This window comes from Silene latifolia, chromosome 9, assembly GCF_048544455.1.
Source record: "Silene latifolia isolate original U9 population chromosome 9, ASM4854445v1, whole genome shotgun sequence".
Taxonomy (NCBI): domain Eukaryota; kingdom Viridiplantae; phylum Streptophyta; class Magnoliopsida; order Caryophyllales; family Caryophyllaceae; genus Silene; species Silene latifolia.
Genome location: NC_133534.1, coordinates 39,358,163 through 39,358,734, shown reverse-complemented (window position 1 = coordinate 39,358,734; position 572 = coordinate 39,358,163). Strand labels below are relative to the sequence as shown.

Genomic DNA, 572 nt, shown 5'->3' with positions numbered 1-572 from the left:
CTATGCAACCAGCGATTCGAAGTCGGAGTAACCTACCATTTCAAGATTCTCAGTCCGTCTATACATAAGCATGTAATCCTTGCTACCTGCTTGAAGGTATCTCAACAGTTTCTTTGCAGCCTTCCATTGATTAAGACTCGAGTTACTCTGATATCTTCCTAATACTCCAATCGCATATGCAATGCCGGGTCTGGTACAGACCTGAGCATAGATAATGCTACCAACAGCTGAAGCATATGAAATATTCTTCATTTGTTCTCTCTCAATGTCATTCCTGGGGCACTGATCCAAGCAAAACCGGTCACCTTTCACAATTGGTACTACACTTGGTGAACAATCTTTCATCCTGAATATTTTAAGTACTTTATTGATATAGGCCTCTTGAGGCAATCCCAAAATGCCTCGAGATATATATCTATGGATCTTAATGCCAATGACATAAGATGCCTCACCCATATCTTTCATATCAAAATTACTTGAAAGGAATTGTTTCACCTTGTGGACAGCGCCCACGGGATGCACGAGATCCATAGGGGCATATCGACTCAAGGTTCCTTCGAATCGAATTAAGA

The 572-nt window shown here is 41.3% G+C and overlaps 1 protein-coding gene across 1 annotated transcript; it reads right to left on the bottom strand.

The window, feature by feature from the left end:
• LOC141600905 (secreted RxLR effector protein 161-like) lies at positions 1-345 on the bottom strand. Its single transcript, XM_074421164.1, has one exon. The coding sequence runs from the start codon at positions 343-345 to the stop codon at positions 1-3; it is 345 nt and encodes a 114-aa protein (XP_074277265.1).
• Positions 346-572: the final 227 nt, after the last annotated feature.

Excerpts from the sequence above, each read along its gene's own strand:
- LOC141600905 (XM_074421164.1), bottom strand. The coding sequence starts at position 345 with ATGAAAGATTGTTCACCAAGTGTAGTACCAATTGTGAAAGGTGACCGG.